Source organism: Gorilla gorilla, chromosome 1 (assembly GCF_029281585.2).
Source record: "Gorilla gorilla gorilla isolate KB3781 chromosome 1, NHGRI_mGorGor1-v2.1_pri, whole genome shotgun sequence".
Taxonomy (NCBI): Eukaryota; Metazoa; Chordata; class Mammalia; order Primates; family Hominidae; genus Gorilla; species Gorilla gorilla.
This window is the reverse complement of record NC_073224.2, coordinates 174,786,040-174,806,747: the sequence shown is the minus strand read 5'-3', so window position 1 is coordinate 174,806,747 and position 20,708 is coordinate 174,786,040. Positions and strand designations below refer to the sequence as shown.

The following is a 20,708-nucleotide window of genomic DNA, read 5'->3' as shown; positions in this document are numbered from 1 at the left end:
GTCAAAGGATGAATGATAAGGATGAGGGTGGGAGGTGAGGTTGAGAAGTAGTTTCCAGCCAGATCCGAGAGACCTTGAATGCTATCCTAAGGAGTAGTCATCCATGCCATCCTACAAGCCAGGGAACACACTGTGGTGTCAGCAAGGGAGCGACTTGTGCCACCTTGTGTTTTTGGAAGGTCTATCTCGGAGTTGTGTCTAGGATGGATTGGGGGAGGGAGAAGGTCTGGGAAAGAGGAAAGGAAGCTGACTGGTGAGGAGGTATGGAATTAAAGGATGCTTATAATTTAGTAGGAAACAGCCATATAGAAACTGAGTTTTTAGTTAGTTAGAGATACAGTACCTAAAGGAAGCACTGGTTACACAGAGCAGGACCAGGTATTTCCTTACAGTCAGCAGCTCCGTTCTTTAGTAAGAACCTGTCCCTTTTATACGGGTGCTAGTGTCATATTTCAGCAGCGTGTATGCTAACATACAAAGTTGTTTCTGTTCAAGGAAATGCTCACAAACATTGAGAGGCAGTGTGTAGTGGTTAAGAAAATGGACTGGGGCCAACTTGCTTGAAGTTGAGTCTAGGCTGTATGACTTATTAACTCAGTTACTTTGGGCAAGTTACTTAATCTCTCTGTGTTTCAATTTCCTTATCTAAGAAATAGGGAATATTATACCCTAGACTTCATAGATATTTGTGAGCATTTGATGAGTTCATGTATATAAACTTTCTAGAATCGGCCAGGTGTGGTGGCTCATGCCTGTAATCCCAGCACTTTGGGAGGCCCGGGCAGGAGGATCCCTTGAACTCAAGAGTTTGAGACCAACCTGGGTAACATGATGAGACCCCCATCTCTACAAAAAAAAATTAGCCAGGCATGGTGGCATGTGCCTGTAGTCTCAGCTACTCTGGAGGCTGAGGCGGGAGAATCGCTTGAGTCTGGGAGGTCAAGTCTGCAGTGAGCTGTGATCACACCACTGCACTTCAGCCTCGGTGACAAAGTGAGACCCTGTCTCCAAAACAAAAAGAAAAAAGAAATGGTCTAGAACAACCCTTGGCACATAGACACAAATACTTAGTATCTCCATGTTCTTGAATGAAATTTGCAAAGCAACATCATTCCAAGACCTTTATACATATGTTAATCACATACAACTTTCAAAACAACCCTAAGTGATATTATTCCCATTTTATTGATGAGGAAACGGAGGCACAAACTTGACTGAGGCAAAAACATACGTGACAAAAGTCTTATAGCCTTTAAGTGGTGCCAGGATTTGAACTCAGGCAGTCTGGCTCTAAAGCGTATGTACTTGACCAATTATACTGGATTCAGAATTTTCTCTGGGCCAGGCGCTGGGGCTCATGTCTGTAATCCCACCACTTTGGGAGGCTGAGGAAGGAGGATCACTTGAGGTCAGAAGTTCGAGACCAGCCTGGGCAACATGGTAAAACCCTGTGTCTACTAAAAATGCAACAATTAGCTGGGCATGGTAGCATGCACCTGTGGTCCCAGCTACTTAGGAGGCTGAGGTGTTTTCTTCATAGTTACCCATAGCAAGTGTCAGAGAGTGATTTAAAACTGCATTTTTGGTATGAAGGAAAAGAAAGTCAAGCTTTGAACAAATACCAATTGAAAGGTGGATACTGGATGTCTGAAATGAGTCACTTAAGTGCCAAAATGCCTTAAATTTAAGAGTTTCTTCCATAATTTCTGGCTCTAAAGGACTTTGACATCTATTTTTTTAACCAAGGTTTTTTATTTTTTAAAGCTTATTTTCTTACTGGAAGAGATTCATCAGAGTGATATTAGGGATAACTTATAGAATGAAGTCTTTCTTCACTGTATTTTTTTCCCCCAGAGTAGTTATTTCTACTTCAGTGCCAAAATATTCTTACAAGTGGGGAGATAAAGAACTTGCAGCTTGAAGAATTATAAAGCTCTACAGTTCATCTTTGACCACGCCCCTTGAGATGCGTGTATGTGTGTGCGCAGGTGCGCACATGTGTGCACTGCCATTATTAGTGATGTTTTGGCAAAGGGATGATACCAGGGTGAGCAAGGCTTCTCCTAGTTCTGTCCCATACACGCAGTCTGATACTTCAGGGTAGAGCGGTCTTACAAGGGAATTGAGCTCATTTACAGGAATCTTACTCTCAGCATTTTCTGTAGAACAATGAAAAGAACATTGAGTAATTATCTCTTTCTGGTGACTTAGCCAGGCATCTTGGGAATTTGCTGTTTTGTGAACATTCGTTCAGCTCTGTCTTGTATATCTAGTTTGCCTTCACTTTATAGACAGTCACAACAAAGAGGATACAGATGTGTGGGTGTGTGGGTGCTACAAAGGATAGCAATTTTGTATCTCCCACCCAGCCTAAGAAACAGAGTGTTATCAGTACCCCCATAGCTCCTTTTTCCATCTCTCTCCTCCAGCACTATCCTGCATCTTGTAATGATTCTCTTGCTTTACCATATACTTTTGTATATGCATGTAGTCATCAACATTATATTGTATAATTGTGTCTGTGTTAGACTTTTCCATAAACCAGCAGGCTCCTAAGGCAAAAAGCTGTAGAATTAAGCCTTTTTTTTTTTTTTTTTTTTTGAGACAGAGTCTCGCTCTGTTGCCCAGACTGGAATGCAATGGCACGATCTCAGCTCACTGCTACCTCCGCCTCCCAGGTTCAAGGCCTCAGCCTCCCAAGTAGCTGGGACTACAGGCATGTGCCACCATGCCCGGCTAATTTTGGTATTTTTAGCAGAGACGGGGATTCGCCATTGTTGGCCAGGCTGGTCTCAAACTCCTGACCTCAAGTGATCTGCCTGTCTTGGCCTCCCAAAGTGCTGGGATTACAAGTGTGAGCCACCGTGCCCGGCCAGAATTAAGCTTTTATTATTTTTATTTTTGGGTTGTGCCAGTAAATGATAGGAAGCCATTCTTATAACTTGATGTTATTTTGATAGGCCAAGTTGTCATCTGTTTGATGTCACCTGGCCAAGCAATCTGAAGAAGATCACAGATGACTTCTGATGCCCCCTCCCTTTGTGGTTTCTCTGACACTTAGGGAAATGTGCCACAGCCTGGCACAGAGTAGTTGCTCAGTTAATTTTTTATTTTTTAGAGGCAGGAGTGCCTCTCTCTGTTGCCCAGGCTGGAGTGCAGTGGCGCAGTCATAGCTTGCTGCACCCTGGAACTCCTGGGCTCAAGTGATCCTCCCACTTCAATCTCCAGAGTCGCTGGGACTACAGGTGTGTGCCACCATGCCTGACTAATTTTACATTTTTTATAGAGATGGGGTCTTGTTATTAATATGTTGCCCCAGTTAGTCTCAAACTCCTGGCCTCGAGGGATCATCCCATCTTGACCTCTCAAAGTGTTGGGATTACTGGTGTGAGCTACCACACTCAGTTCAAGGGTACGATGTTTGTATCTTTAGTGCCTTGTGTGGTACCTGGTGCATAGACTTGCAGAAAATTTTGGTTGGAGAAGTGGTGTGTTCAGAGAATTTTCAGCTGTGGTTCTGAGTGATTGGAGTGGCTTTGGAATCGAGGTGATGATCTGGGGTGAAACAGGAGTAGCTCTCTCATAGGTTACTGCACAGCTGACTTCTGGCATGTACTTTTCCTTTCCTGTGTCACAAAACACACTTGTCATTGTCCTTATGCTGGCCCCACCTGCGTTACTTATTGAAAAAAGTATATGACAGACAGAAATAAGACATTCAGATAAAAAAAAAAAAAGACCCCATTTGCCTTTGCTTAAAGTATTAGTAGTTGAGATTTGATCCTGAGAGACTTTCATTCCAGTTGATGGATTTTACCTAACTAAAGTCAATTATTTTGAGGTGTTAATCACCACTTTTATTAAAACAAATCTTTTTGTCTCCAGTGTCAAGAAACTAAGGTAACCTGGTTGGCTTTCTGTAACCCTGGACTAGTATTTTAGAGATAATCTCTTCAATAGTGAAAGGTGGATTGGCTGGCAGATTCATTGTTTGACTAAACGCTTTCATTTAGCTTGTGACCTATAGCCTATTCCTCTTTCATAATGTATTTATGTAGAACTTTATTGGCAGTGTAAGAGCCTCTATATCTTAATTGTGATAACTACTGACTGTTTAATTTTTCTGCCTGACACAGAGTAAAATTCCATAAACTTTTGCTATTGAAAGCTTTTGGTGGATTAGTACCCAATCCCAGTGTTTAAGACTCTGAGCTCTGGAACAGGCCTCATGCTAGATTGATATAGGGCCTGGCACATAGATGCTTAATAAATATTAGCTGAATGAGTATTTAGTGGATTTAAAGAGTATTCAAACCACAAAACTAACCATACCCTATATTGTCAGAGTGAACAGTGTACCTTTTTTTTCCTTCCCATTTCAGGACCAAAATCAGCCTTTTGTATTTTGGATCTTTACATATTTATTTATTTTTTCTTTCCTTTGTTTTGTTTTGTTTTGAGTCAGAGTCTTGCTCTATCGCCCAAGCTGGAGTGAAGTGGCGTTATCTTGGCTCATTGCAACCTCTGTCTCCTGGGTTCAAGTGATTCTCATGCCTCAGCCTCCAGGGTAGCTGGGCCTGCAGGTGCACACCATCACGCCCAGCTAATTTTTTGTATTTTTGGGGGTTTTGCCATGTTGGCCAGTCTGGTCTTGAACTCCTGAGCTCGGGCAACCCACCCAACCTTGGCCTCCCAAAGCGCTGGGATTACAGGCGTGAGCCACCGTTCCCGGCCAATATTTCTTTCTTTTTGAGAGTCATTCAGTCCCTGCAGTGTTTATGCTGACTGTCCTGCATATTTAGGGTTGCTGTAGAATGGATTTTGTGCTATATAAATATCCGTGTGTGTGTGTGTGTGTGTGTGTGTGTCTGTGTTCTCATGGTTTTTCTAAAGAAATGTCATCTGCTTATTGGCTCTTCTACTTACAGGTCTTTTCTTTTTAACCAGCCTTAAGATGATGCAGAATGTAAGTCCAACATCCTACTCCTTCAGCAGTTGACAGTGTTTTGGCATATGTGCTGCCCTGAATACAGTGATCTATTTAAGTCTGTTGATATAAATGTGGACAGCTTTAATGTGTAGGAATTGAGGCTAACAAAATATCTTTCCATATCCTGGAAGCATGAATTTTGGAGAGATGACCAACTTAATAGATAGTCTTAAGTTTTGTGTTATCGTATAATTTTAAATGCGGTATTATCTTAATGCACAGTTTAATAGTCTTAAATCCTGAAAATTTGTATATTATCTGATCTAGTTAGAAATTGAAAATATATATTTCTCAAGGTTACCAAGATTATATCTATTTGAATTTAGTACTGGTTGAATGGAATAGGTTGTTAAGATGAATTGCCACAAAATTTATATTGTTGTAAGATAGGTAGAACATTGATTTTCTTCTAATATACTTAACATTGTGGATGATACCATCCATCTTTCTCTCTATATGAACACATAATTTTGTTATATATAATGTTTGTAATCTGACACTTCACCTTTCCTTTTCTGAAGAAAGATTTTTTATATGTCGCCTTAATCATTGGTGTTTTGTTTAATCTTATAAACACATGATGGATTTATTTGTTGGTTTTGTTGTGAAACTTAAGAAAAAGGCAAAGATAGTGGCCTCTTTGGGGCACCCTATATTTATTACATTTATTTGAAACCTTCCTAGTGCTTTCTGAATTATTTGTGTGTGTGATGTGTGTGTGTGAACACACTCAGGATTCAGAAGCTGTGTGGGACCATGTATGTGTGTCCACAGCCTTTCTTTGGAATACTACTTCAGAAATTAGAGCAGGCAAGTCCATGCATGCTATCATCAGCATTTAATGATGCTGCTTTCTCTCCCAAGCAAACTGACAAGGGCAGATGAAGGTCCAGTTTTCCGAAATGGGCCTCAGTCTTCTGACAGGGTGTTTTATTGTAGTTTGCTGTTGTCATGAGGTCTTCATTCAGATGCGGATATGTTAAGGTCATTTTGCTTTGTCTGAGGATCTTTCTAGGTTTTCATGGTAGAGATTGAGATATGTGGGACAAGTTTGATCTTGTATCAGGTTAGAGGACATGTTGCTTGCCGTGCTTCAGAGAAGAGCCAAAGCTGGCAGGAATAGCTGCAAAAGTAGTAAATTAGAGTAAGATGCCTCTGGAAGTCTTCCACAGAGTTATTTTAAACTTGGGGTCATACTGCTTGTGTTGAATTAACTCAAGGTTCTCTCTCAAAGGGTACATGAAGGTCTTCCTCCACTGCTTCTGCTTTAGTTCAGGCCTTCATCTTGTGCTTGGATTATTATCGCAGCCTCCTTTGCTTCCACCATGCCACATCCAAATGTCACATTTCCATGGGCCTGCGACCCATGTAGGCACGTAAGGCCCCGTGCGTAGTTTAGTGCTCTGCTGTTGTCATCTTGAAATTCTTCATTTTCCAACAAGAGGAGCATCTTCAATTTGTACTAGTCCCTACGATTTCAGTAGCTGGTCTTGGCTCTAGGAATAGCATTTCTAAAACTATCTATTTAAAATTCCTCAAAGTTCACACTCCATGTGCTGCCCATCTAGCACCATCTCTTAGTGGTGGGCTTTTCTTTGACTGTCAGTGCTTGAAGAAGTTCTTCCAGGTATACCAAATGGCCCCACATCTCCTCAACATTTGCTGTTGCTGTTTCCTTCTTCTCATTTCCCCTACCCAACCTGGTTCACTTCTATTCATGTTTTGAAATGCTGAAGAAATAAGGTTGGGCTGTGAAACCGAATATGATCATCTTTTTTTTTTTTTTTTTTGAGATGGAGTCTTGCTCTGTCACCTAGGCTGGCGTGATCTTGGCTCACTGTAACCTCCGCCTCTTGGGCTCAAGCTCTTCTGCCTCAGCCTCCCGAGTAGCTGGGATTACAGATAGGCACATGCCACCACACCCGGTAAATTTTTATATTTTTAGTAGAGACGGGGTTTCTCCATGTTGGTCAGGCTGGTCTCAAACTCCTGACCTCAGGTGATCTGCCCACCTTGGCCTCCCAAAGTGCTGGGATTACAGGCGTGAGCTACTGTGTCTGGCCTAATATGACCATCTTAACTCATGATCACACTTTGCTTGTATCATACCTCTTTTCAAAAGGTTGCTATCTGGTGAGGTTGGGCCATATTTGATTTTGGGATAATGGTTCTATAATAACTCTCCAAGATGATCATATTGATTTTTGCAAGGTAAAAGAAAATTCTCTTATCTTCAGGGTGTTCATTCATGCAACATATTTTTTAAATTTTTAAATTTTTAATTTAACTTAATTTTTTGAGACAGAGTCTCGCTCTGTCGCCCAGGCTGTAGTGCAGTGGTGCAATCTCGGCTCACTGCAACCTCTGCCTCTTGGGTTCAAACTATTCTTGTGCCTTAGCCTCCCAAGTAGCTGGGATTACAGGCATGCATCACCATACCAAGCTAATTTTTTTGTATTTTTAGTAGGGCAACGAGTTTCCCAGGCTGGTCTCAAACTCCTGGCCATAAGTGATCCACCCACCTTGGCCTCCCAAAGCACTGGGATTACAGGCACGAACCATCAGCCTGGCCCATGCAACACATTTTTATGGGTCATCTAATATATGCCAGACTATATTTTAAGCACTGAGGATGTGGCATTGAACAAACTGTTTTAACTTTTCCTTCTTTGAGCTAATAATTTCTAGTAGAGGAGGCAGAAAGTGAATGAACAAATACCTCAATATATAATTAGATCTGGAGTTCTAGAAAACAATGCAAAATACACATTTTGGTCTTTCACCTTGGAAGATGTGTATTTGTTGTTTATCTACCTTAAAGTTTGGTGGATGAGACTAAGAATGGGGCTCTGGGCCTGGCGTGACTATTGCAGAGTGGGACAGCACCCAGGTTGTCAGTTGCTCCATGCATCTTTTCTGATAGTGATTGTTTAGACATAGAACATAGATACCACACAGGTATTACCCAAGAGAACTGAAAACATACACTCTCACAATGTCTGTGAACATTCACTACAGCATTATTCATAATAGCCAAAAAGTAGAAACAACCCAAATATCCATTATATGTATGAATAAAATGTAGTATAACCATACAATGAAATGTTATTTAGCCATAAATAGGAGTGAAATATGGATACGTGGTACATTGAAAACATTATGCTAAGTGAAAGAAAACAGTCACAGAAAACTATGATTCCATTTATAAGAAGTGTCCAGGGTAGGCAAATCTACAGACAGAAAGATTGGTAGTTGCCGGGGGTGAGAGGGAGATGAGAAGAAGGAGTGACTGCTAATGGGTCAGGGTTTCTTTCTGAAGTAGTGAAAGTGTTCTGAAATTAGGGAGTGGTGATGGTTGTACAACATTGAGAATATACTGAAAGCTGCTGAGTCCTACATTTAAAAATGGCAGATGTTATAGTGTGTGAATTATCACAATAAAGCTGTCATAAAAAATGCCGGGATTACCTTCTATCTGAAGGTGAGGATCTTATGAAGATTAAATGAAATGAAATAACATAAAGCACTTAAAGCCCAGTGCCTGGGACATAGTATGCACTTAATTAACAGTGGTTGTTGTTGCTCTTGAAGTAATATGGTTTAAATATCTGTAAGCTGGAACTTTTATTTATTCACTGCTACATCTCCAGAATATGACCTGTTATGGAGTATGTAGCCAATAAATATAATACTAGTCAAATGAATGTGGCTTGTTCACATTCATGTTGAGTCACATTCACCAATGTGGCTGTCTTTCTTGTTCCGCCTTTTGCAGCATGTTAGTGAATCTGCATCAACTGGGCCTGTGTTTTGAGCTTCTTGTCTAGTGGTAGTACTCAAGAGATATGGAGCCCTTCACAGCCCATCTTTCAGTGCTTAAGTTGGGGTTGGGGGTACAGACTCAGTCTGGGGAGGCAAGGCCTCTACCTAAATTAAAGGTGAAAGTGGGGAGGCCAGGCATGGTGTCTCATGCCTGTAATCCCAGCACTTTGGGAGGCAGATGTGGGCGGATCACTTGAGGTCAGGAATTGGTGACCAGCCTGGCCAACATGGTGAAACCCTGTCTCTACTAAAAATACAGAAATTAGTTGGGCGTGGTGGCGCACATCTATAATCCCAGCTACTTGGGAGGCTGGGGCAGGAGAATCGCTTGAACCCGGGAGGCAGAGGTTGCGATGAGCAGAGATCACACTACTGCATTCCAGCCTGGGTGACGGAGTGAGACTCCATAGCAAAAAAAATAAAAATAAAAGAAAGTGGGGTCAAATGATTCTTGAGCCTTTTTCTAGTAATATAATTCTGCTTTGTGTTTTTATTTTTACTTTTTTTTTTTTGTTTGAGGTGGAGTCTTGCTCTGTCGCCCAGGTTGGAGTGCAGTGGCGTGATCTTGGCTCACTGCAAGCTCCACCTCCTGGGTTCACACCATTCTCCTGCCTCAGTCTCCCGAGTAGCTGGGACTACAGGCGCCCGCCACCACACCTGGCTAATTTTTTGTATTTTTAGTAGAGACGGGGTTTCACCGTGTTAGCCAGGATGGTCTTGATCTCCTGACCTCGTGATCCACCCACCTCAGCCTCCCAAAGTGCTGGGATTACAGGTGTGAGCCACCGCGCCCGACCTACTTATATATTTTTTTGAGATGGAGTCTCGCTGTCGCCTGGGCTGAAATGCAGTGGCACGATCTTGGCTCACTGCAACCTCCGCCTCCCAGGTTCAAGTGATTCTCCCGCCTCAGCCTCCTGAGTAGCTGGGATTATAGGGCCCGCCACCTAATTTTTTTTTTTTTTTTTTTTGCGATGGAGTCTTGCTCTGTCACCCAGTACAGTGGTGCAGTCTTGGCTCACTGCAACCTCTGCCTACTGGATTCAAGCGATTCTCCTGTCTCAGCCTCCCAAGTAGCTGGGATTAGAGGCACCCACCACCACACTCAGCTAATTTTTGTATTTTTTAGTAGAGATGGTATTTCACCATGTTAGCCAGGCTGGTCTCGAACTCTTGACCTCAGGTGATCCGCCTGCCTCGACCTCCCAAAGTGCTGGGATTACAGGCATGAGCCACCACACCTGGCTCTTTGTGTTTTTAAAAAAACTGAATTGGTCTGTTGAGAATGTGATTCTCTTTTTTTTTTTTTTTTTTTTTTTTTTGAGATGGAGTTGTTGCCCAGACTGGAGTGCAATGGCACAATCTCGGCTCACTGCAACCTGCGCCTCCTGGGTTCAGGTGATTCTCATGCCTCAGCCTCCCGAGTAGCTGGGATTACAGGCATGCACCACCATGCCTGGCTAGTTTTGTATTTTTAGTAGAGGCAGGGTTTCTCCATGTTGGTCAGGCTGGTCTCATACTCCCGACCTCAGGTGATCTGCCTGCCTCGGCTTCCCAAAGTGTTGGGATTACAGGCGTGAGCCACTGCGCCCAGCTGAGAATGTGATTCTTAGCATTCATTATAAGTTCCCCAGAGAGCAGAGGGTTTCATTTGTGGTAAAACACATACGCATGCACACACACACACACACACACACACAAAACACACATTTAGTTCTTAGAAATGTACAGATTTAAACTGATAGTTTGTTCTGCTGAACCTAACTCACAATTTCTACATATAGGAAATTAATGTTTTAAATGAAGATAGAAGCAGTTTTCTCCTGAAAGTATTTATGTGGTTTTGTTAAAACTTCACATCCTTTTATGAACTTGGCATTCCACTAATAACACTCAGTTGCTTTTACAACTGTGTCAGCAAGGTGCCATCTGCTTATATTGAGGTTGATGAAAAGAAGTAAAGCTGTTGTTGTTTGTATTATGTGGCATTCTTTTTAGATCACTGGAACTTTTTTCCTTTGGTCTCTGGAAGAAATGGTTGTGCTTCTCATCTTCCTTTAGTCTTCTGTACATTGTGTGGTTGATCACGTTCCTTGTTACCATAAACTGTTGAGAGGCTCAGTGCCCAATCTGTGGCCTACCTCTAGGAATTATCCAGGGCTTCTCTTTATCAGCTTTTTTATGTACCATCCTGCTTCTTGACTTTATTTTCTACTCTTATTTTTTTCTTGCCCAATTTTTCTTTCTTTCTTTCTTTCCTGCTTTCTTGGTTTCTTTCTTTCTTTTTTTTTTTTGAGACAGGGTCTCCTCCTGTTGCCCAGGCTGGCATTCAGTAGTGCAGTCAATGAGCTTGAGCTCACTGCAAGTGCAAACTCCTGGGCTTAAGTGATCCTCCCACCTCATCCTCCCAAAGTACCGGAAGTACAGGCATGAGCCACACACCTGGTCGCTGTTTCTTTCTTCCTTTTTTTTTTTTGGGCGGGGGGGTGGGGGGGGTGGTGGTGCTATGCTATCTCAAAGAGCTGCTTTTATAATTTTTTGGGAGATAAATGTGTTAAATAAGCAACAGTCCCACCTTATTGACATGAATATTTTAAAAACTTAAAAACATGTCTACAACTTCCTAGAAATTTCTTCCCACATCAGGAAGGATGGAGAGAAGGCAAAACTAAAGAGTTGGTAAGCTTTGTGTTTGGGAAATTTTCTTGAATACCTCTTTTTTTCTTGTCTTTTTAATAGAAGTTGGTGAGATGGCAAAGCAGTATATAGAGAAAAGTCTTTTGGTTCCAGACCATGTGATCACACGCCTAATGATGTCCGAGTTGGAGAATAGGCGTGGCCAGCACTGGCTCCTTGATGGTGAGTTGAAACTGTGGGTAAACCGAATTTCTGGGAATAGTCAGTTAAGGTCTTGCACATTCCCTTAACTTCTTACCGAATGGAAAATGCCTTATTTTCTAAACTTTCTGTCATTTATTTAATATTGCAATTTGGCAACATGATAGGAACCCATTGTGGTGAAGCCTCTTATTTCTTCTGTCTCCAGATCACCATCATGAGAACCACTGACTTGAAGCAAATATTCACTAAATTTCTGTTATTGCTTCAGCCCTTTTGTTTCCGTAAGCCATCCTGAGTATAACTCCTCTTCAATCAGAGGTTCTTTCATTCACCACAGGACACACAAAATACAATTATGAGTTATTATTTTTCACCTGTCAGATTAACAGAGATAGAAGATCGGAAAATCCTTTATAGAGTATGTAGGAAACAAATACTGTTGAAAGTATAAAATGAGCAATCTTTGTAGAGCAGTTAGCATTATATATACTTTCTGATCCAGCAGTTCCATTCTGGATTTCTGCCTAAAGATGCAAGGAGGTTTATTTCAGCATTATTGGTAAATAAGAGGACACTGTTACTGACACTATAAAAGAATCATTATATATGTGGTATTCTGAGGACACAAAGAAGAAAATTATTCTGTTGGTAGGAGGAGGGGTTGGAACAACTGTATGGAAAGTGATGAATAGATAGATGGTCCTCAGATAGATGAGTGGGGATAGGGAAGGTAGGTTTTTTTTTTCAGCAGAGGGACAATGTGAACAGGGTGAAAGGGGAATCAGTTATCTTAGTATTTTTTCTGAGCCTGCAAGCAGAGGTTGGCAGAGGAAATCCTGGGGTGGATAGCCTTTGATTTTGCCATAAAGATGGTGGAACTGGATTTTGTTGGCTTTAGGGAGCACTGAAGAGTTGTTAAGTAGGGGTATAATATGATCATATTTCTCTCAGAAAGACTATTCTGTTAGCAGCACAGGAGAGATTAGGTGCTGGGGCATGGAGGAGAGTTGTGACTACAAACCAGAGATCATTGGAATAACTGGACTAAGGGATGTTGAAGGCCTGAATTTAAGCAATAATAGCAGTGGGATGGAAAGGAGGCACCATTCATAAGAGAGTGGATTGAGGAAAAAGAATTGATAGGAGTTGTGGCTGATGTTAGGTACTACAGCCCCAGGGTTTTCTTTTATTGCCTTTCAGGTTTTTTGAGTTTCTCAGCTTTCATCACCCTCTCTACACTTACCTAGGCATGTTAATTTCTCTAGACTCTACTTTTAACTCACAGAAGTTAGCCCTTTTCTTAGTCTGTTTTCTGCTGCTACAACAGAGTACTTTGGACTGGGCAATTTATAAAGAAAAGAAATTTATTTCTCATGGTTCTAGAGGCTGGAAAGTCCAACTGCATGGTGTCAGCATCTGATGAGGGCCTTCTTGCTGTCATCCCATGGCAGAAGGCATCAAATGGGGAAGAAGTGCATGCCTCTGAGAGGGAATGGGAGCCGAACTTATCCTTTTATCAGGAGCCTATTGTTTTATCTAGAACCCACTTCTGTGATAAGAGCATTAACTCATTCATGAGGGCAGAGCCTTTGTGACCTAATTACCTCTTAAAGGCTCCATCTCCCATAACATTACATTGCCAATTAAATTTCAACATGAGTTTTGGAGGGGACATTCAAACCTTAGCATTCTGCCCCTACCCACCTCCCCCTCCAAAACAACTCATGTCCTTCTCACATACAAAATATACTCATTCTATCCCATTAGCCCCCAAAGTCTTAACTTAGCATCAACTCAAAAGTCCAAGCTAAATCAGACATGGGTGAGACTTATAAAATACAATTCATCCTGAGACAAATTCCCTTCAGCTGTGAGCCTGTGAAATCAAAGCAAGTCATCTACTTCCAAAATGCTATGGTAGGAAGGTGTATGATGGATATTCCCATTCCAAAGGAAGAAATAGGCAAGAAGAAAGGGGCAGGTGGTCACCGATAAGTCCAAAATCCAACAGGGGAGACATTAAGTCTTAAAGATGGGGAATAATCTCTGTGGACTCCATATTCTGCCTCCTGGGCACACTGGGATGGGAGTTGGGCTCCCAGGGCCTCAGAAGCCCCACTCTCTGTGGCTTTGCTGGGTTCAATCCACTCAGCAGCTCTCATGGGTTGGAGTTGTATACTGGTGGATTTACAGTTCTGGGGTGTTGACAGTGGCCCACTCCCATGGCTCCATTAGTCATTGCCCTAGTGGGGACTCTGTGGTAGCCTTGACCCTACAGTTCCACTGGGCATTGTCCTAATGGGGGCTGTCTGCAGTGGCTCTGTTCTGCAATAGATTTCTGCCTGGGCCTACCAGGGGCATTCTTTGAAATCTAGGTGGAGGAAACCATGCTCTGTAGGTCTTGCATTCTGTGAGATGCCACCAAGGCTTATCCCTTTCTGAGCAGGTGGAGCCACGCCTGAAGCTGTTTGAGTTATGGTTGAGGAGGCCAAGGAATGCTATCCATCTTCTGAAACCATTCTACCCTCCTAGATCTCTGGGTCTGTGATGGGAGGGGCAGTCTGGAAGATCTCTGAAATGCTTTTTAGGTCTGTCGTCCATTGTCTTGATTGATAGCACCTGGCTTCCTTCTAGCCATGCTAATCTCTTTAGCAATAGGTTGTTTGACCACACACTTAATATTCCCTCTGGAACATGCTTTTCCACTCTTTACATGGCCATGCCGAGAATTTTCCAAATTCTTCTGTTTTGCTTCTCTTTTAACTATATGGTTATCCCTCAGTATCTGCTGACAGTAAGGGGTGTGGGAAGGGATTGGTTCCAGGACCACTCCCTCATACCAAAATCCATGCTTACTCAAGCCCCACGGTCGGCCCTGTGGAACCCATGGGTACGAAAAGTCAGTCCTCCATGTGCAAGGGTTTTGCATCCTGCAAATACTGTATGCATTTGGTTGCGCATGTGGAACCCAGTGATATGGAGGCCCGACTGTATTTATTGAAAAAATCCTTGGCCCATGTTGTGGCTTACACCTGTAATCCCAACACTTTGGGAAGCTGAGGTGGGCAGATCACTTGAGGCCAGGAGACCAGCCTGGGCAACATTGCAAAACCTCATCTCTACAAAAATTAGCCGGGTGTGGTGGCATGTGCCTATAATCCCAGCTACTTGGGAGCTGAGGTGAGAGGATCACTTTAGCCTGAGAGGTTGAGGCAGCAGTGAGGCATGATCACACCATTGCACTCCAGCCTGGATGACAGAGTGAGACCCTGTTTCAAAAGAAAAGAAAAAAAATGTTTGTATAAAGTGTGCCCTCAGAGTTCAAACCCGTATCTTCATTGGTCAACTGTATTTGATTGTCTCTTTGCTCTCACATCGCATTTTATGCAATTAAAAGTAACCACACAGCAGCTTGAAAGCTTTACTGCTTAAGATACTTCTTCCACCACATATCCTAGCTCATTGCTCTTAAGTTTTGCAGTCCATAAAGCCCTAGGGCACAGACAAAATTTGCCAAGGTCTTTGCAACCGTATAACAAGAATAACCTTTACTCCAGTTTCTAATACGTTCTTTTCCATTTCTGTCTGAGATCTCATCAGAATGGACTTTACTGTCCAATTGCTGCTAATATTCCAGTCATGACCACTTGAGTAATTTCTTTTTTTTTTGAAATGAAGTCTCTGTTGCCCAGGCCAGAGTGCCATGGCCTGATCTCAGCTTACTGCAACCTCCACCTCCCAGGTTCAAGCAATTCTCTTGCCTCAGCCTCCCAAGTAGCTGGGACTATAGGCATGTGCCACCATGCCCAGCTAATTTTTGTATTTTTAGAAGAGACAGGGTTTCACCATGTTGGCCAGGCTGGTCTTGAACTCATGACCTCAGGTGATCTGCCCACCTCGGCCTCCCAAAGTGTTGGGATTACAGGCGTGAGCCACACCATGCCTGGCCCACTGAGTAATTTCTAAGAAGATTCAGACCTTCCCTACAGCTCCCCTCTTCTTTTGAGTCCTCACCAGAATTGCCCTTGATGCATCATTCATGGCAATCTAGGGTGTTACTAGCCGCTTCCTCCAAATTCTTCAGCCTCTACCCATTACTTGGTTCCAAAGCTATGACCACATTTTTAGGTATTTGTTATGGAAACAGCCCCACTCCTTGGTATCCATTTTCTGTCTTAGTCTGTTTTGTGCTGCTATAACACAATACCTGAGGTTGGGTAATTTATAAAGAAAATAAATTTATTTCTCACAGTTCTGGAGGCAGGGAAGAGTAAGACCATGGTTCTCACATTTGTTGAGAGCCTTCTTGCTGTGTGTTGGAAGGCAACACATGATGAGAAGGCTCACACAAGAGAGGGAATAAGGGGTTAAACTTATGCTTTTATCAGGAGCCCACTCCTGAGATAACCAACCCATTAATTCATCCATGAGGGCAGAGCTCTCATGACCTGATGATCTCTTAAAGGCCCCACCTCCCAATACCTTTAAATTGGCAATTAAATTTCAACATGAGTTTTGGAGAGAACATTCAAACTATAGCACCCCCCAATGCTTTTTGTCTGGGTATTCATCATGACTGATAAACTTTGACTTTGCCACCACATAACAGTAATTTCTCTAGTTTACATTTTTAAATTGTGAGTCTTCTCACCTTGCAAAATGAATTTGTGTAGTTTTAGGGAACTTAAAAATCTGTGTTTAAAAATGATCATCTGTGTTAAACTCCCCTGGAAAGAGGGTTAGTGTGATAATCGAGAGCATGGACCCGGGTGCTGCCAGACTGCCTGACTTGAATCCCCGCTCTGCCACTTTCTGGCAGCCTGTGTGACCCTGGGCCTCTGGTTGCTCATGAAACACAAATTAGCAAAGAGGGGCAAAGTGAGCAAATATATGTAAAGTGCTTAAAAGAGTGCTTGCCTTATGTAAGTGCTGTATGAGTGTTTGTCATTATTTTGTGACTAGTGTACAGGTCCTGAAGTTTTTTGGGTGGGGGTGACTGTTTGAAGTGTTCACTTCAAAAATAGCTCTAAAAGTATTTAGCCAGGCAGAATAAAAGTCAGTTTCAGTTATGGAATGTTTTCTGTATCTTTTCAGTGCTTGCTTTTGCCATGACTTCCTCTCAGGGTTGAATAACTGAAGTTCTTTGACATCATAGGCCTGTTTTAGTAAAGTACGTCAGCCTCCCAAGTGATTTGGTTAGTATTTTTCTCCTTGAAAACCCATCTGGTCACTTTTTCAGTTGCGATTTTTCTTTAAAGCTCTGGAATAAATCCATTTGGCAAGGTGTGGAGTGCGAGGGATGCCTGGTTCCTATGTTCAGCTTTAGACTCCTTATGTTACACAGGCACGTGCTCTGCGGAGGACGTGCCTGTTGAGCGTGCTAAAGGTGATTGAATGTGGAAAGGTCGAAAAAGGCATTCTGATGACAGATGACTCATCATCTTGGTCCATATGGCTGTAGAGAGGCATGCTGCAAATGGTGGGTGGAAATGAGTAGAGTGGATCCAAGCTAAGGGAACCCCAAGTGGGGATGTGGGGAGGGGAGGGAGGGTGAGTGCTCTGTGGTTTGGTCAGCTTTGCTCTTGCTAAAAAAAATGTTCAGCACTACCTTCCCTTCGCCGTGCTTTCCAGTTGGGTAAGAAATATTCTTGTTTTGTTTTGTTTTTTTTGAGATGGAGTCTCTCTCTGTCACCCAGGCTGGAGTGCAGTGGCATATCTTGGTTCACTGCAACCTCTGCCTCCTGGGTTCAAGCGATTCTCCTTCCTCAGCCTCCCGAGTAGCTGGGATTACAGGTGCACACCACCATGCCTGGCTAATTTTTTGTATTTTTAGTAGAGATGGGGTTGCACCGTGTTTGCCAGGCTTGTCTTGAACTACTGTCCTCAAGTGATCTGCCTGCCTCGGCTGCCCAAAGTGCTGGGATTACAGGCGTGAGCCATTGCACCTGGCTAATTTTTCACTTTTTAAAAAAACGGTCACATATTAGACCGTTTTCACACTGCTGATAAAGACATACCCGAGACTGGGTAATTTATACAAGAAAAAGGGTTTAATGGACTTACAGTTCCACGTGGCTTGGGAGGCCTCACAATCGTGGCAGAAGGCAAGGAGGAGCAAGTCACATCATACCTGGATGGCAGCAGGCAAAGAGAGACAGGTTGGCAGGGAAACTCCCGTTTTTAAAACTATCAGATCTCATGAAACTTTCTCACTATCATGAGAACAGCATGGAGAAGACCTGCCCCCATAATTCAGTTACCTCCTACCAGGTTCATCCCATGACATGTGGGAATTGTGGGAGCTACAGTTCAAAGATGAGACTTGGGTGGGGACACAGCCAAACCACATCAGGCCAGCAGTGAAGTATAGCCATAGAGAGAGATGTATTAGTAACTGTTTTTTTTTCATTTCTGAACTTGCCTGCTTACCTGTGCCTTGAAATAGTAATCTAGAAGTTCCCCAAATCGGTTCTAATTTATCTTTATGTACCAAGATGTAGTAGAATTATCTGCCATATGATTTTAGGGGTAACTATCAAAATATTTTAAATTGGTATTTCAAAGTTTGGTTTTGTAGAAAACAACCTTAAATTTTGGAATTGTAAATGAAATGTAATTTAATCCTTTTCATTGGTAATAATGATAACCTTTAGCACGAGAGTCACCATTTGGTCCATGGTTGTATTTAGAACCTGGTTTGTTTGTTTCATTTTGTGCAATGTTGAACACTAACAAGTGCTTTCTGAAGGTAATTCTGTTTTTAGCATAAGTCAGAGTTGTTGAATGTGTGCAGTGTTTGTGTCTATTTTCCCTGAGAGCTAAATGATTTCAGACTTGAGATGTTCCTGGCTACGCACTCACTTAGAGCCCTTGGTGTAGGTGTATGTTCAGAAACTAAACTATAGATGCTGTAGCCAGAGTATTTTGCCTTGATTTTGCGAATGTGTTTTACCATACGAGGCTGGTACATAACAACTCTGACCTTATCCTCTCCACATTTTTCCTTCTGATTCAGACCTCTGAGGAGTGTCACATCCCACTGGGCGACATATGTCTATAGAAAAAAGCCAACAGTATCTTCTGAATCACATCTTTTAGGAAATGCCAAGGGTAATTTTTTTTCTTCTGTTGCCCTTGTGAGTCTAGGGTATCTTTCAAGAATAAAGTGTATAATAGATTTGTTTAGAAGGTTACTGAAGAATTCTGCTTTCATAATTAAAAAAACAGCTTTTTCTTCCTGTGTGTATGTGTTTATGTGTAGGAGGGCAGTAGTTTATCTTAGTCATTTATCTTTAAATATTTAGCCCTGAAAAATCATAGCCACATAACCCTTCTATCTCAGGTTGTTACTAAGGCAGTGATGTATATTCTGGTATCTTGAATGGAAAGTTTAAAGCAATTGTGGTGATTTCTAAAGAATGAAGAACAGTTGTAAAATTTGTGGAGCTCTACTAGGCTGCTGTGGCCATCTATGCCTGCCAAATGTGGATTGCACAATTAAAATGTTTGGTTCCTCACTGGGATTGTTCTTGACATAACCATGATTTGCCCCTCTCATTGTAGCTCTGTTCATTCAGTAAGCATTATTATATCTAATAGGTCCTGAATATTTCTAAAGTGAATAAAGTGCAAGTATGACTAACTTTGCACTAGGCTGGTGACAGTGAAGAAGAATGTGTGGAAAAGAAGGATTAGAGGTAGACTAAGCTTGTCAGGGAGCTCCTGACATAGGAGGGTTCAGAGACATATATTCAGCCACACATGGTACAGGTGAGGTGTTCCAAGAGGTAAGTGGAATGATTTTTGCAAGTAAGGAGTGGCATTTTTGGTCAAAATGATTGCATGAAAAAAGATGGGTGTGTATTTAGATTAGTCTTAGTGCTACATTTTTGGAAACTCTATCCATGCCCCAAGACAATGTAAATATGCCTGACTGTTTTTTTTTTTTTCATCATCCAAAATTCTGATTTGAGGAGACAATTGGGCGCGGTGGCTTATGCTTGTAATCCCAGCAGTTTGGGAGACAGAGGCAGGAGGATCACTTGAGCCCAGGAGTTTGAGACCAGCCTGGGCAACACGATGAAAGCCCTCTCTACAAAAATATAGAAAAATTACCTGGGCATGATGGTGCATGCCTATCTATACTCACAGCTAGTCAGAGGCTGAGGTGGGAGGATCACCTGAGCCTGAGCCTGGGGAGGTCAAAGCTGCAGTGAGCCGAGATCGTGCCACTGCACTCCAGCCTGGGCGACAGAGCAAGACTCCGCCTCAAAAAAAAAAAAAAAAAAGAATTTGGGCAGTGACCCTTAGATGAATGTTATTTTCTTTGTTGGCATTTTCCCCCCTGGACTTTGAAGGTAGAGTTTGATCAAGGCATTTCTTTACTGTGTGTTTGCATGAAGGATCAGCAGTTATTTGTTGAGTTTGGTTTGCATAAAAAAATTATTTTTGGGCTGGGTGCGGTGGCTCACGCCTGTAATCCCAGCGCTTTGGGAGGCCGAGGTGGGCGAGTCACGAGGTCAGGAGTTCGAGACCAGCCTGGCCAACATGGTGAAACCCCGTCTTTATTAAAAATACAAAAAAATTAGCTGTGCGTGGTGGTGGGCGCCTGTAGTCCCAGCTACTTGGGAGGCTAAGGCAGGAGAATCGCTTGAACCTGGGAGGCGGAGGTTGCAGTGAGCCGAGATCGTGCTACTGTACTTTAGCCCAGGTGACAGTGCAGTAGCCCAGGTGACTCCATCTCAAAAAAGAAAAAAAAAATTTGTAGCCAGATAACTGTAACAGTGTTCCCCTGAATGCTGTGTCTTTAAGTTTGTGTTGTAAAGCAGGTTTGACAATTTTTATCATGTTAGAAGAAAGAATTGTAAAACCCAAGACCTATGTTTGATTATATAGCTTGAGTATCTCTTATCCAGAATGCTTGGGACCAGAAGTATTTTGGATTTCAGATTTTTTGGATTTTAGAATGTCTGCCTTATACTTACTGGTTGGGTATCTCTAATCCAAAAAAGTGCAAAATCTGAGATGCTCCAATAGGCATTTTCTTTGAGGATCA

The 20,708-nt window shown here is 42.3% G+C and overlaps 1 protein-coding gene across 4 annotated transcripts in view; it reads left to right on the top strand.

The window, feature by feature from the left end:
- Positions 1-20,708, top strand: part of AK4 (adenylate kinase 4) — an 84,384-nt gene that overhangs the window by 31,369 nt on the left and 32,307 nt on the right. For all 4 annotated transcript variants that reach the window (XM_004025918.5, XM_004025917.5, XM_055350062.1 and 1 more), the window contains exon 3: positions 11,552-11,671. In XM_004025918.5, the coding sequence (XP_004025967.3) occupies positions 11,552-11,671 (120 nt within the window). The remainder of the gene's footprint in view (positions 1-11,551; positions 11,672-20,708) is intronic.